This window comes from Coregonus lavaretus (assembly GCF_964263955.1).
Source record: "Coregonus lavaretus genome assembly, chromosome: 28".
NCBI classification, from domain to species: domain Eukaryota; kingdom Metazoa; phylum Chordata; class Actinopteri; order Salmoniformes; family Salmonidae; genus Coregonus; species Coregonus lavaretus.
In genome coordinates, this window is record NC_140015.1 from 32089302 (window position 1) to 32102556 (window position 13255).

Genomic DNA, 13255 nt, shown 5'->3' on the forward strand with positions numbered 1-13255 from the left:
AGTGTTAACTGTAGGAGTGTTAAGCTGTGAGCCCACTGAACCCTTTGTAAATGTCACCCTAAACAATGCATGCGTTTGTGTGTGACTTTTGAAAGGTTGAGGTCAGGCATCATATGAGTTTGTGATGGGCGGGGATTCTCCTGAAAGCTAATGATGGAACAGTCAGCCCCAGACTGCTTTGAAACACGATCTATTTAGCCAACACATTCATTCTATTTATCTCCCTCCCTCCCTCCCTCTCTCTCTCTCTCCGTTTCCATTTCTCTCTCTCAATCTCTCTCCCTCCCATCGTCCCCTCCCCCTCTCTTTCTTTCTCTCTCTCCCTCTCATTCTCTCTCCCTGAAACTTTGATGGATCAGGTTATTTTGTTCGCTAGTTCTAATGGAACTCTTTCACTCTTTCTGCATCCAGTGTTATTTCAACACCTTCCTTTGATTGCAACCGCTTGAACAGCGTCACAAAACACAGGAGGTCCTAATGCTAATTTAAGGTAAGAGTTTTTCAACAGTTAAACAATTTCCTCTAATATCAGAAACTGTAGGAGGTCTTGGGAAAACTTGCTTTACATCCTCCTCTCACACTCTCCTCCCACCACTTCCTCTTCGGTCTCAAGCCAAAGGCATCTCCTTATTTCTTTCTCTCCCAGGACCGGACAGTTCAAGGCCCACAGCCCAGTCGTTCACCCTAGGAATCCTTGAGGTATTTGGGCCAGGAATCAGAGATTCTACCCTTAGGAGAGCGGGGTGGTGGTGAGTATTATGCTCTGTAGTACGAACGCCGTTCAGGTCACAGTTGTCTCGGTTATTTGACGCGTGAAATAGTCTTATTTGATGCATCAAATAGTGTTATTTGACGTGTTCATTTTGACACACAAGACCTGAACGGCCTTCCGTACTGTAGTAGATGTTTGGGGTTAAGAGCTAGCCTAAAGCCTGGGATACAGACAGTCACTTGTAAATGTTTAGTTACTACACTTCTGTAGAGAACAGGATATAATACAGATGTAGGATCTTAATTTGATCACCCTGTTGCTGGAGAACTTTCCTGCAATGCAGGAAATTTAAACGTTTGTAATTTCCATTTTGAAATGTATCAACCCCTACAAAAACGTCCATTAATTATAATCCACATAATAATTAAAATGTCCTGTTGTTGCAGGATTATTTTTTCCTGCTGTAGCAAACTGGCTCAAATTAAGATCCAACATCTGTATTATATCCTGTTCTCTACAGAAGTGTTTGTGTTATAGTAGAGCTTTATGTTGGTCTGTCCTCTGTTGAATAGTGTTATTATGAGAATAGAGGAGTTGTTAAAATGAGTGTGTGTTGAAAGGGAGTGTCTTTCTGTCATCTACAGTTAGTCATGAGGAAATCCTTGTCAGGGTGTGGCACTGGTTGTGTACTTTAATTGTGGATGTGTGTTCATAAACGTGTGTGTGTGTGTGTGTGTGTGTGTGTGTGTGTGTGTGTGTGTGTGTGTGTGTGTGTGCCTGTGTGTGTATGTTTTTGTGCACACATACGTGCCTGTGTGTACATGTGTGCATGCGTGTGTGTGAGATAGATGGTGTGTCTGCTCTTGAGTGCACATCCATAGAGATGGATGACTTGCTCCATAATAGGTTTAGTGAGGGCCGATGAGAAGGCAAAGAGCTGGAGGAGAATGACTGGCCTTATCTACTCTGAGTAGGAGCCAACTCAGGGTAGAGTTCACAGGAGGTTGGTGGCACTTTAATTGGGGAGGACGATTCATGGTAATGGCTGGAGCGGAATGAGTGTAATGGTATCAAAAACAGCCAACACAAGGTTTCCATGTGTTTGATGCCATTCCATTTACTCTGTTCCAGCCATTATTATGAGCCGTCCTCCCGTCAGCAGCCTCCACTGACACACAACCTCATACACACTGTATGTTTACTATACAGACTCACAACTTAATATAGGTTGAATATACAGTTACAGTACATAATTTCATGCTACAGAAAAACACAACCATACTAACAGCTTTACTGTACAATACAGATACACTACTTCAGAATGTAGATGTATTATACACTACAAGAACAGATGCACTACTTCATCCATGTCCAAGTACACCATTTAGATAATGTGAAAGCTTTAGTAGGCTATCCAGAGGCTTTTATCAAATCAATGAGAGGAGAGACAGAGCAACATAGGGAGGGAAGCACAGGGGAGTCCACGATCTCAAGGCAACGTTTACAACATTAATCCTTCGTAATGGGTTTATACAGCAGCCAGATAACATATAGCTAGCCTCAATTTCCAACCTTACTTATAACCGAGTGATGAACGAGACTTGGGAGTATTAACAGTTAAGTATTAACAGGTCATTAGCAGGGTTTCTTCATCCTAGATCTGGGGACCCACAGAGGTGCACATATTTGTTCTTGCCAATCACTAACACCACCTGATTCAGCTAGTAAAATGCTTGATACTACGTTGATTTGTTTAAACAGGTGGGTTAGTAATAGGCTTATAGTAGTACAGAGTAGTACAGACTAATGAGGGACAGTGGTCTCTACGGTTTCTCTCCATGCTTGAGTTGAGGTTAACTCTCTTCTGGGAAGCCTGATCTTCAAAGACAGATGGTCGTAGGATAGTCACACACAGTTGAGAGATGAGGATAAACATAATAGATTTCCATTTCCCCCTTAGTATTCTACAGCAATGTCAATACATTGACTCCATTGTTTCACATTCACTTCTTCTTTTAAGAAAAATAGTAGAATAAGCATTGTGTAGGAGTAGCTATAGGTAAACAAACACACAATGCTTTGACTTCTGCTTTTCATGAAAAGTTGTCATGGAAACCAGCGAGAAGTGTGGCGGGAAGAAAAAGGAGAAGTAAGTAAGTAAGTAGGGTAGGTATAGAAACTCTGACCAGGTGCTTAATATAACACAACACAACATAATAATATACCACAACACAACAACATTGGCTGTAGTGACCATAACATTGTGGCAATAACAAGGAAAGCCAAAGTGCCAAAGGTTGGACCAAAAGTAATTTCTAAGAGATCATACAAAAATTTTCTCAGGACTCTTTTGTTGAAGATGTTTATGTTGGTCTGATGTGTATGAGGAAGTGAATTCAGATGCAGAACTGGAGGTATTTGTGAAATTATTCATGCAAATTGTTGACATGCATGCAGCTATTAAGAAATTAACTGTGATAACTGCAGAGACCTCTTTTTGAGGTCGTTTCAGTAAAAAAAAAAGAAAAGAAAAAAAAAGTTTTGGGATTTCGGTTTCAATATTATTTTTAAACATTAAATGTATTATGAATAATGACGTTACAATGATTTTAGAGCTTTTTAATGGAAATTACAAAGCCAAAAATAGTGAACATTCAATTGCCAAAACATTGAAAATATCCCATTGTCTCAGTCAGGTCCATATTGAGTAGAAAAATAGGAAATGACTATGAAATAATACAATATTTTAGTTGTGTATATTACTTAGTTTTTATTATTTTTCATTCCTTAAATGAATAATCTCATCTCTGCTCAGGCAATAGTGGTCAGCAGGCCAGGCCATCTAACGTTATGTGGTCCCCATACAGAACTTTCTTTAGTCATCCTATTTAGCTACCCTGCCTAAGTATAGTCCCTTCAAAAAGTATTCAGACCCCTTGACTTTTTCCACATTTTATTACATTACAGCAGGTTGGATGTGTAGCGTCGCTGCACAGCTATTTTCAGGTCTCTCCAGAGATGTTCGATCGGGTTCAAGTCCGGGCTCTGGCTGGGCCACTCAAGGACATTCAGAGACTTGTCCCAAAGCCACTCCTGCGTTGTCTTGGCTTTGTGCTCAGGGTCATTGTCCTGTTGGAAGGTGAACCTTCGCCCCAGTCTGAGGTCCTGAGCGCTCTGGAGCAGGTTTTCATCAAGGATCTCTCTCTGTACTTTGCTCCATTCATCTTTCCCTCGATCCTGACTAGTCTCCTAGTCCCTGCCGCTGAAAAACATTCCCACAGCATGATGCTGCCACCACCATGCTTCACCGTAGGGATGTTGCCAGGTTTCCTCCAGACGTAACGCTTGGCATTCAGGCCAAAGAGTTAAATCTTGGTTTCATCAGACCAGAAAATATTTTTTCTCATGGTCTGAGAGTCTTTAGGTGCCTTTTGGCAAACTCCAAGCGGGCCGTCATGTACCTTTTACTGAGGAGTGGCTTCCGTCTGGCCACTCTACCATAAAGGCCTGATTGGTGGAGTGCTGCAGAGATGGTTGTCCTTCTGGAAGATTCTCCCATCTCCACAGAGGAACTCTGGAGCTCTGTCAGAGTGACCATCAGGTTCTTGGTCACCTCCCTGACCATGGCCCTTCTCCCCCAATTGCTCAGTTTGGCCGGGTGGCCAGCTCTAGGAAGAGTCATGGTGGTTCCAAACTTCTTCCATTTAAGAATGATGGAGGCCACTGTTTCTTGGGGACCTTCAATGCTGAAGAACATGTTTGGTACCCTTCCCCAGATCTGTCTCGGAGCTCTACGGACAATTGGCTTGGTTTTTGCTCTGACATGCACTGTCAACTGTGGGACCTTATATAGACAGGAGGGTGTCTTTCCAAATCATGTCCAATCAATTTAATTACCACAGGTGGACTCTAATCAAGTTGTAGAAACATCTCATGGATGATCAAAGGAAACAGGATGCACCTGAGCTCAATTTCGAGTCTCATAGCAAAGGGTCTGAATATTTATGTAAATAAGGTATTTCTGTTTTTTTCTAAACACCAGTTTTCGCTTTGTCATTATGGGGTTTTGTTTGTAGATTGCTGAGGATTTTTATTTATGTCATCTATTTTAGAATAAGGCTGTAACATAACAAAATGTGAAAAAAGTCAAGGGGTCTGAAAACTTTCTGAAGGCACTGTATGCTGCAGAGCTGTCTGACTAAATCATTTTACTAGTTCTTCAAAGTAGATAAGGTATACTTTCTTTCACAAACTGTCTCTGTCCCTCTCGTTGTGTTTTGTACATTCCTCATTCATGTGGTCTATGTGGTCTGTGTGTAGCTAACTTAACTTAGCAGGCTTAAAAGTGTATCCGTCCAGAGATAACTTAACTTAGCAGGCTTAAAAGTGTATCCGTCCAGAGATCTTTATACAATGACGATGCCCTAACAATGCGAGTCATTGTCCCAAAGGCGGTAAGAAAGGTGAAAAGTTTAGGTCCAAAATAAGCCCATAGAAACTCACTGGGCTTATTTTGGACAGATTTTGGCGAGAGTGAAACCTCTTGCTTCGTCTCTTCCTCTCTGATCTGTCTCTGAGCTCGAAAAAACTGCCGCAGTTAATTACCACATTTCTGCACTGAATTAGATTACATATTTGCTTAATGAAAACTACAACTCCCTTCAGCCCAGCGTCCCACATAGTTCTTAACTTAATTTATTCCGATTTCTCTCATTAATTATTTAATTTCTCTCTAGAGAAATGGCGTGTTGGGCTCACAAAAAATTAACTAAATTGAACTGACGTCGGTCAATTAGTTATTTAATAACCCCCCAAAAAACAAATGTTGGTTAATCACTCAGCAAACCCACAATACAAGGGGTCTCTACAGAGTCCCAAAGTCCAAAATGAATTCATGGCAACGCACAGTATTATACAGAGCCATGATTACTCAAGCAAAAAGCTAATTACCTTTAAAAACAGATTAAACAACATCTCATGGAATGACAGTGACTGTATGGGAACACGCACACAAACACATGCACACACAGACACACTCTAACACACACAACATTTTTTAGTTGCATTGTTTGCATTATGCTTTAGTTGTTTGTATATCATTGTATTTTACATTTGTGTGACTGTCCTTGTCTATAATACACCTTTCAAACCAATACTTTTTTCCACCAACTTTAGCATCCCGCCAACTTTGTTCTGCTTTTTCTCTATGTCTGAAAGGTGTTGCCGGTATCAAAGCATAAACTTTTATTTCCGCTAACCGGCCTAGTCATGATTGCGGTAAAGTTCTGCCTATGGCTTAGTATGAAATGTAGCCGTAATGCTGAGGCGGCATTAGCACGCACTACACTCTTAAGGTCTTGATGGTTGCTAGGCAGCGGCCATTACTACTATTATCCTTTCTAAACTTTGCGAGGCATGTCACTTCACCCATCTCTTCGCATAGCCCACCACATGCACTGTTTTCTTAACCACAACTGGATGGATCCATAAAGAATGACTGTGTGAATAAATATCACTGAATGACAGAAATATTTGAATAAAGTAGGCTAATGTAATTGAAGGCAACAAATTGTTGCTTCCCAAAGTCATCCAATCGTTATAATACATTTTATTGAAGCAATAGCCTACTGCGTGTGGTCAACAATTTCAGCGCCGTTTCGGGCAGATTTGAGACAAGAGTGGGGACTGGTCTTAATAATTCAATTAATGTCAGATTTGTATTTTCATTTAGTCTCTGTTTGGATATTGGTTATAGGCTACAGTTAGGCTGTGGAAGTGTTAGCTAAGTTGAGGTGAGTGCTGCTCATGATCATGTTGTCTAGTTGGCTCATTTATTAGCCTTGATCAGAACATTTTGCCTGCATACTAATGTAGTTTAACAAGTGGATTATTTTGCTCTTCACTAATGTTGCTTAGTAGCCTAGGCCTACTCCTGACAAAAAGCCTGTGACTTTTCTTAATCAATGTGATTTTGTTTCACTGAATCTCTGTGTTTATATGTGGTTAATTCTCTGGCTGGGCAAATAAGTGGAGGTGGTATAGCTCATCTAATCGTTTTCTCATCTATCACTGATCAGACACATTTAGCATGCAATAATGTAGCCTAAATCAAGTGTATTATTTTGCTCGACCACGTATAGGCAACTCCAAAAGCCTGCGGAGGTTGAAAAAGAGATGAAATGTGGATATATGACAGCGGTTCCACATGTTCCTGTGACGGAAGCTGTGTGGCAAAAATATTACGGTATTTGTATTTTATTCTGTTATAGTCCATTATATTCTTAGCCTACTATAACATATATTTGTTGACTGTCTGTTTAACGAACAAAATAACTATTGATTTCATGTGCATGGCCATGTAGCTCATAGGCTCAAAATATGCTATTCTGTTCTTTAGAAAATTAATTGTATTAGTCTGTTTCATAGGACTTGCCTAAACAAATTAATAATGTATTTCTTTGATGGTGGTATATTCAATGGGTTTATTAAAATAGGCGTCTACCCACATCGGCTCACGACTACTCCCACTCCTAAACTTGCCAGCATGTGAATGGGAGATATAAAATACTTCTCCTGGCAAGAACGTGGTAAAAATAGGACTTTATAAATTGGCTTCTTAAAAACATTGGCAGATTTTTTTTTACAGGCAACATACCGTAAAGTCTTTCTGTAAAGGGTATCAGTGTATCAGTGTTTTGTTACTAGTCATGTTATTTTTTTATTGTGGACCCCGGGAAGAGTAGCTGATACTTCTGCAAAAGCTAATGGGGATCCAAATAAATAAACAAAACACACATAACAGTTTCCCTCATTGCAGGTAGAGATCAGTGGAGATGGAGAAAGGTTATCCCGGGGATGGTCCTTCCGCCCCTTACCCAGGACCTCCCATGAACTATGGGGGGATAGCCACGGGCCAGGGCCCCCAGCCAGGCTTGTACACTCAGCCTCCAGGAGGATACCCTGCCTCCCCTGGTCCTCCACAACCAGGGTTCCAGCCTGGTCCCTACCAGGGAGGTGAGTGTCTACTGGTTCATACTGTACTTCAGAAGGCTGGATTTACTGTATATTCTGCGTGTGAGAACCAAGCATTTTTGCACATTTTAAACCAATTCCTCTAACTCTGGCTTAGAATGTTTGTTTCTCAATTATTTTTTTTCTGCATAATCACCTAGATCTTAGAGACGACAGGACACACAACAAATGCTACTAAAATATACATTTGGGTCCATGGAGATTAATTGAAAGTGCTCTATCCCTTGTGGCAACTACTGTAGATATGATACAATCAGCCAAAGCCAAATAAGAATACACAACAACAACAAACAGCTTGATTTGTGGTTATCTGTGTCTGTCTCTCCTGCTCTTTGGTTACACTGGTGGAGAATGGAGACTTTGGAAAGTACCCTATCCTTCAGTTCTCCGAAACCATTCAAGCACTTATAAAGTGAGAACATACTGTTAAAAAAGTTATCGTGTGTATTCTTTCCCCTCCTTTGAATTATATTGATTGTGTTTTGGATTACAGCACAGCAAACACTTGCCTCCTTCAAGTACTATTTTGCAACACCACTTTTCTTTGGAAACACTCCCCTTCAATGTCAATAATGTGTGGTGCCGGATTTGTGTGGGAAAACACTCAAACACCTACGCACACCATAAAGCCTTGACCATTATATTTAACTACGCACATTCTAGTCATTTATTACAGTACATGCTCTTATCCAGACATATGTAAACAAGCTCATATCAAGGGCAGAACAATCATACAGTCAATGGTGGAAATGGGGGGAACCCATTGGAACTGGAAATGGGGTGGAACCCATTGGAACTGTAAATGGGGTGGAACCCATTGGAACTGTAAATGGGGTGGAACCCATTGGAACTGGAAATGGGGTGGAACCCATTTGAACTGGAAATGGGGTGGAACCCATTGGAACTGGAAATGGGGTGGAACCCATTGGAACTGGAAATGAACATCACTGGGTGTGAATTTTGTTGATGATACAGCGCAACTATCTGAATCATGTGGATTAACCCAGTTAAAGTGATAGTTCAGCAATGTTACATATTTAGACAATTTGTTTCCTTACATTGAAAGGAGTCTGAGCAAGCAACCTGTGACAAAAGACTGCTTTTGAGGTAAGATAACAAGTACTTAAATAATGGCAAACCGCTATGTAAAACTGCTGAACTATCCCTTTAATCAAGTCCATTTCCAATCAATCAATCAATCAAATGTATTTATAAATCCCTTTTTACATCAGCAGATGTCACAAAGTGCTGGACAGAAACTCAGCCTAAAACCCCAAACAGCAAGCAATGCAAATGTAGAAGCACGGTTCCACCAACAGATACAATCTAACTCCACAGAGCATGGTGGTATAGTAACAACATGTTCATTGCATTGTGACCACATTGTGATTGGGATCTTACTCTCCTATTCAAGGTCCCCAAGCAGGTGTGTACCCACCTCCACCACAGTACACCTCTGGACCAAGTGGAACTGTGCCAGTCGGTGAGTTGACACTTCCACTTCCACCACACGCACACACACACACGCACACACACACATTATCAAAGGTTAATTGGGGTCAATATGAGCTAAATAAGGAACTTACTCGAAGATTAACCCAAATGCACATGACATGTTTGAACACAACTTGTGACCTCAACTTGTGACCTGAGTAGAATTATTGCCCTGGAATTGACCCAAACTGTGTGGGCAGTCTGAGCAGTGACTATATGTATGGGCAGGTCCTGGACAGGAACGGTGGGCTAGAACAGGAATGAATGGAAAGAATGAAACAGCCTTTTCCGGAATGAGAAAGGAATGTGAAATACCGGGAAAACAAGGTGACTCACAGAATATCTATAAACTGTATCTAAAGCTACTCTGGGAAAACAGGGGATATGAAGTTACATAATGTCTCAGTCAGAGCTACTCCGGGAAACCAGGGGATATGAAGTTACATAATGTCTCAGTCAGAGCTACTCCAGGAATCCAGGGGATATGAAGTTACATAATGTCTCAGTCAGAGCTACTCCAGGAAACCAGGGGATATGAAGTTACATAATGTCTCAGTCAGAGCTACTCTGGGAAAACAGGGGATATGAAGTTACGTAATGTCTCAGTCAGAGCTACTCTGGGAAAACAGGGGATATGAAGTTACATAATGTCTCAGTCAGAGCTACTCTGGGAAAACAGGGGATATGAAGTTACATAATGTCTCAGTCAGAGCTACTCTGGGAAAACAGGGGATATGAAGTTACATAATGTCTCAGTCAGAGCTACTCTGGGAAAACAGGGGATATGAAGTTACGTAATGTCTCAGTCAGAGCTACTCCAGGAAACCAGGGGATATGAAGTTACATAATGTCTCAGTCAGAGCTACTCCAGGAAACCAGGGGATATGAAGTTACATAATGTCTCAGTCAGAGCTACTCCAGGAAACCAGGGGATATGAAGTTACATAATGTCTCAGTCAGAAATACTCTGGGAAACCAGGGGATTTGAAGTTACATAATGTCTCAGTCAAAGACTGGAAGGAGAAAAGTTCAGAAAGTAAAATCTGTGCATACATTCACAAGATAACAAGTCAATATTTCCATCCATGTTTTGGATGAGGCTTTTCCTCTCTGGCTTCATCCCAAATGGAACCCTATTCCCTATATAGTAGGCCTATGGGCCCTGGTCAAAAGTAGTACACTATATAGGGAATAGGGTTCCATTTGAGACACAGCCTCTCTCGCCCATTTGGGTTGTGACCCTTCTCTTACACTGATGTTATTGTGCTGTGCCAGAGAGGTGATTTGATTTGGAGGCACTCTAAAATGTGCAGCAGCCTGGTGGGAATGAATGGACTCTCTGATCCTGGATCAGATTTCCTTCCTGAGCTCTCAGGCAGACTCGACTAGCCTGGTCCAAGATCTGCAATCTACAACTCCATTGCTGTAATTGTCACAATGAGCACAAACAAGTCAGAGACCAGGCTAAGATTCTACAGTAAACTGGTTCAAATGAAACTTAATTGTCTGCTGTGGAGCAGAAAAAAACAATCCCTGAGTAAATATTTAGTCTTTAGAAATTGAAAGTTATTTTATTCTCTTTGGGCTAGTATAAGGAACTACAATTCAACTGTGTGTGTGTGTGTGTGTCTGCACATACGCGCGTGTGTGTGTGTGCGTGCACACGTGCGTGTAGTTAAAAGTTTATAAAGTGCAGTTGTACTCAGCAGACCACCAGGTGTCAGTATTTCTGTCTTTCTGGATAAGTTGAATAAAGTTGTTTTCATGATACACTAAATAGTTCCTTTTACATTACACTCTTCAATTACACTACAATCCGTGTCACATCGGTGCCCCCTTCAAAGTCGTAAAGAAGGATGGAAGGAAAGTGAGAGATAGACAAAAGACATGGGAAGAGGCAAGAAAATGTTTTGAGTGTCCAAAGAAAGATGGACAGAAGAAGGAAAGCATAAAAGATTGGGAAATATTAGGGAAAAAATAAGGGAAAAAATTGAACTTGGTGGGGAACTTGGTTACCTTGTGTGACTCTCTCCTCAGTGACCCATGTAATAATGATTCTTAACCTTGTGTCTCTCTCTCTCCTCAGTGACCCATGTAATAATGTCTCCTAACCTTGTCTCTCTCTCTTTCTCCTCAGTGACCCATGTAATAATGACTCCTAACCTTGTCTCTCTCTCTCTCTCTCCTCAGTGACCCATGTAATAATGACTCCTAGCCTGATGGAGGTTGGAGGTTCGACCATGTGTCCCCACTGCCAGCAGACCGTGGTCACCAAGACAGAAACCAACCCTGGCCTGCTCACCTGGCTCATCTGTGGTGGCCTCTTCATCGTTGGGTGAGAGAAATCATCCTCTAATGCTATGCTGTAGTATAGCTGTGTATATGACCGACTGGGGTACGAAACCTGGGTCAAAGCCTCTGAGCTAAAGCCTAGGAATACCTTTGAGTTGTGCACTAGGGAATACGGAAAGTAGGGTTCAAACCCAGGTCTTCTGTGCATGACACGACTGTGTTAGCCCTCTCAGCTAAAGCCTATAGGCATACCTTTAATGAGTGCATTATGGAATAGGGTACCATTTTGGACGGAGACAATTCATTAATTCCACTGTTTAACCCTGTAGGTGCTGGCCATGCTGCGCCATCCCGTTCTGTGTAGAATCATGTAAAGACGTGGAGCACAGCTGTCCCACCTGCAACAAAATCATCTACGTCTACAAACGCATTTGATATTAACTTGACCTGACGTCACTGTACTACCTTTATCTGAAGGACTTGGACATGGCACTTGAATCAAATCAACATTTCTGTAAATGTATGAGGGTCGTATTCATTAGTGCATGTGATGTTCGAAAATGTTTTACAACGAAGAAACAAAAACAAATATTTCTCATTGTCCAGGTAGTCCCTCCCTTTTTCAGTCCATTTTCTTCCATTTGGTGCCTAATGAATACGACCCAGGTGTAGCCAAAAGGGTTATATCTATCCTGTATAGTCCCTGAGTAGGTGGTGAGATTCCCTCAGCTCCACAATATACTGTATAATATATGCCATTTAGCAGACGCTTTTATCCAGTTTTGTGTGGGTTACCCTAGTAGGAATTCAAACCCACAAGCGCCATGCTCTATCAACTGAGCCACACAGGTCCCTGGCCAGACTTGACATTTGTAGTGACTTCCAAAGAGAATCCTGATACCAAAGACTGATAATAGCTGCACTATAGCTGTTTCACTGTAGTTCTGTACTCGTCTGAAGTCCATGACAGTGAAGGAACTTCTAAACCACTCTACTTCTTATTGTAATATTGTTATATTGAGATGTATCTATCACCATTATACTTCTTATTGTAGTATTGTTATATTGTGATGTTTTTCTTATTACACTCTTGTAGATGTTCCCTCACTGATCCCGTTCTCTTTCTCCTCTGAACGTTCTACTACTCATTTGTCATAAAGGAATGTTGTCAATAATTACAATGGATCTTATGGTTGTCTTTTCACTTCCTGCCTAGTTGCTCGGTAAAGCTCTGATTAAAGTTGTCTGAATTGAAGAGATGACTCAGCATTTTTATTATGAGCAGATAGGAAGCTTGAGCAGACTGCCAACAATTCTTTGTCATCCATAAACTGCAACTACTTCAAACCTCACTGGTTTCACAGCTACAGTGTTATAACTTTATCTCACCAGGGTTGCGTCCCAATTATCTCTCCTTTCTTCCAAAGTGTGTACTTGTTCACTTCTCTTCATGGATTTGAAAGGAAATGACTAGTACATGGAAACTCTCTCTAGCCCATGCACACTTCAGGAAGAAGGTGAGATTATTGGAATGCACCAATTCCTGTAACAATTTATTGTATACATTTCCTGCAACAGTCCATCAACTTCCTGTAACTAACATTTAATCAGTCCAGACCAGTAGCACAATTCAGAAACGGTCCCTGTTGGGCTAGATAGAGGAAATGGAGAAGCATTAAACTGAGACACAGTTGACGTCTGATAGAATAAGTGCTCTTCACGAGT

General features: G+C 41.2%; 1 protein-coding gene across 3 annotated transcripts; it reads left to right on the forward strand.

The window, feature by feature from the left end:
- Positions 1 to 328: 328 nt before the first annotated feature.
- LOC311103625 (lipopolysaccharide-induced tumor necrosis factor-alpha factor homolog) lies at positions 329 to 12785 on the forward strand. Of its 3 annotated transcripts, XM_084145226.1 has the most exons (7): positions 329 to 490; positions 647 to 749; positions 6853 to 6956; positions 7530 to 7726; positions 9159 to 9227; positions 11429 to 11573; positions 11860 to 12785. In XM_084145226.1, the coding sequence occupies exons 4-7, from the start codon at positions 7546 to 7548 to the stop codon at positions 11963 to 11965; spliced, it is 501 nt and encodes a 166-aa protein (XP_084001352.1). In that variant the 5' UTR covers positions 329 to 490; positions 647 to 749; positions 6853 to 6956; positions 7530 to 7545; the 3' UTR covers positions 11966 to 12785. The 3 variants fall into 3 exon arrangements, with proteins under 3 accessions (XP_084001352.1, XP_084001351.1, XP_084001350.1); XM_084145225.1 differs by lacking the exon at positions 329 to 490 and having other exon boundaries at positions 620 to 749; XM_084145224.1 differs by lacking the exons at positions 329 to 490; positions 6853 to 6956 and having other exon boundaries at positions 620 to 749.
- Positions 12786 to 13255: the final 470 nt, after the last annotated feature.